Source organism: Papilio xuthus, unplaced genomic scaffold (assembly GCF_000836235.2).
Source record: "Papilio xuthus unplaced genomic scaffold, Pxut_1.1 DF825887.1, whole genome shotgun sequence".
NCBI lineage: Eukaryota > Metazoa > Arthropoda > Insecta > Lepidoptera > Papilionidae > Papilio > Papilio xuthus.
Genome location: NW_013532762.1, coordinates 1 through 962, shown reverse-complemented (window position 1 = coordinate 962; position 962 = coordinate 1). Strand labels below are relative to the sequence as shown.

General features: G+C 47.4%; 1 protein-coding gene across 1 annotated transcript; it reads left to right on the top strand.

The window, feature by feature from the left end:
- Positions 1–6: 6 nt before the first annotated feature.
- LOC106125593 (uncharacterized) lies at positions 7–948 on the top strand (the record flags this gene model as incomplete). The annotated part of the gene is made up of 5 exons (XM_013322864.1): positions 7–86; positions 194–320; positions 398–494; positions 629–769; positions 849–948. Coding segments are annotated over exons 1-5 (483 nt in total), but the record flags the coding sequence as incomplete, so codon positions are not given.
- Between the last annotated feature and the right edge of the window lie 14 nt (positions 949–962).

The following is a 962-nucleotide window of genomic DNA, read 5'->3' as shown; positions in this document are numbered from 1 at the left end:
GCCTGCTGCACCTCCTGCTCGCGCCGCACACGCCGCCCGCCTCCGCCACACCCAACGCCCACCATCACATGCAACACCCACACCCGGTAATACTTTCAAAACTCTGCAATCATATTGTCTTAGAATTTAGAAACTTGAAAATTTTCATTAGAGATATAAAAAAAATATTAACATTAATATTTTTTGCTATCAGACATTAACGCCGCAGCAAATAGATGAGTTGACATCTATTTTGGAGCCGATTAAAGACTTGCAGAGTGCCGTTTTGGAACTAAATGACGCTTTAAGATTAGACGTACCCGATATTGATACGTCTAAAAGTAAGTTCTCATGTAGATATTTTGTGTTGCTGATGTAGTCTTTGAATTTTTAAATCTATCTAAAATGTATGTTTTAGGTGAAGAGGTAGATACGAGTGATTACGATAATCTTTTTGCAAGTGAACTAGGCGTGGCCGTGGTAACCGAAGCGATACGACAGATGGCAGAGATGAGGTGACTATTTATTATGGCACAACTTGCTTTACTTAAATTTAATCATCGTTTTTAAAACTTAGCGTTAGCTGCTTTCATTAGTCGGCGATTGAACCCTACTGATTGACGTGTGTTTGTGCGTTCGTGCATGTTAGGGCGCGTGTGGTGCGCGGCGCGCTAGCAGCGCTGGGCGTGGCGCACGGGGCGGGGGGCGTGCCGGGCGCGGGGCACTGCGCCGTGCACTGGCAGGCCTACCGGGCGCTTCTGTGGCTGCGCTCCGCAGTTTTAAATACCACGTAAGTACACGATCACTCAAATGTATTCTATACTAATCTAAACGTGATTTATCTATAACATAATTATTTTATGTAAAAGGCCGGCGCGGTCGACGGAGGCATTTCGTCTCAAGCTGAGCGCGTTGGGCACGAGCGGTGAGGCGCGGGGAGTGGCGCTAGGCAGTGGGGCGGGCACGAGCGTTAGCGCGGTATC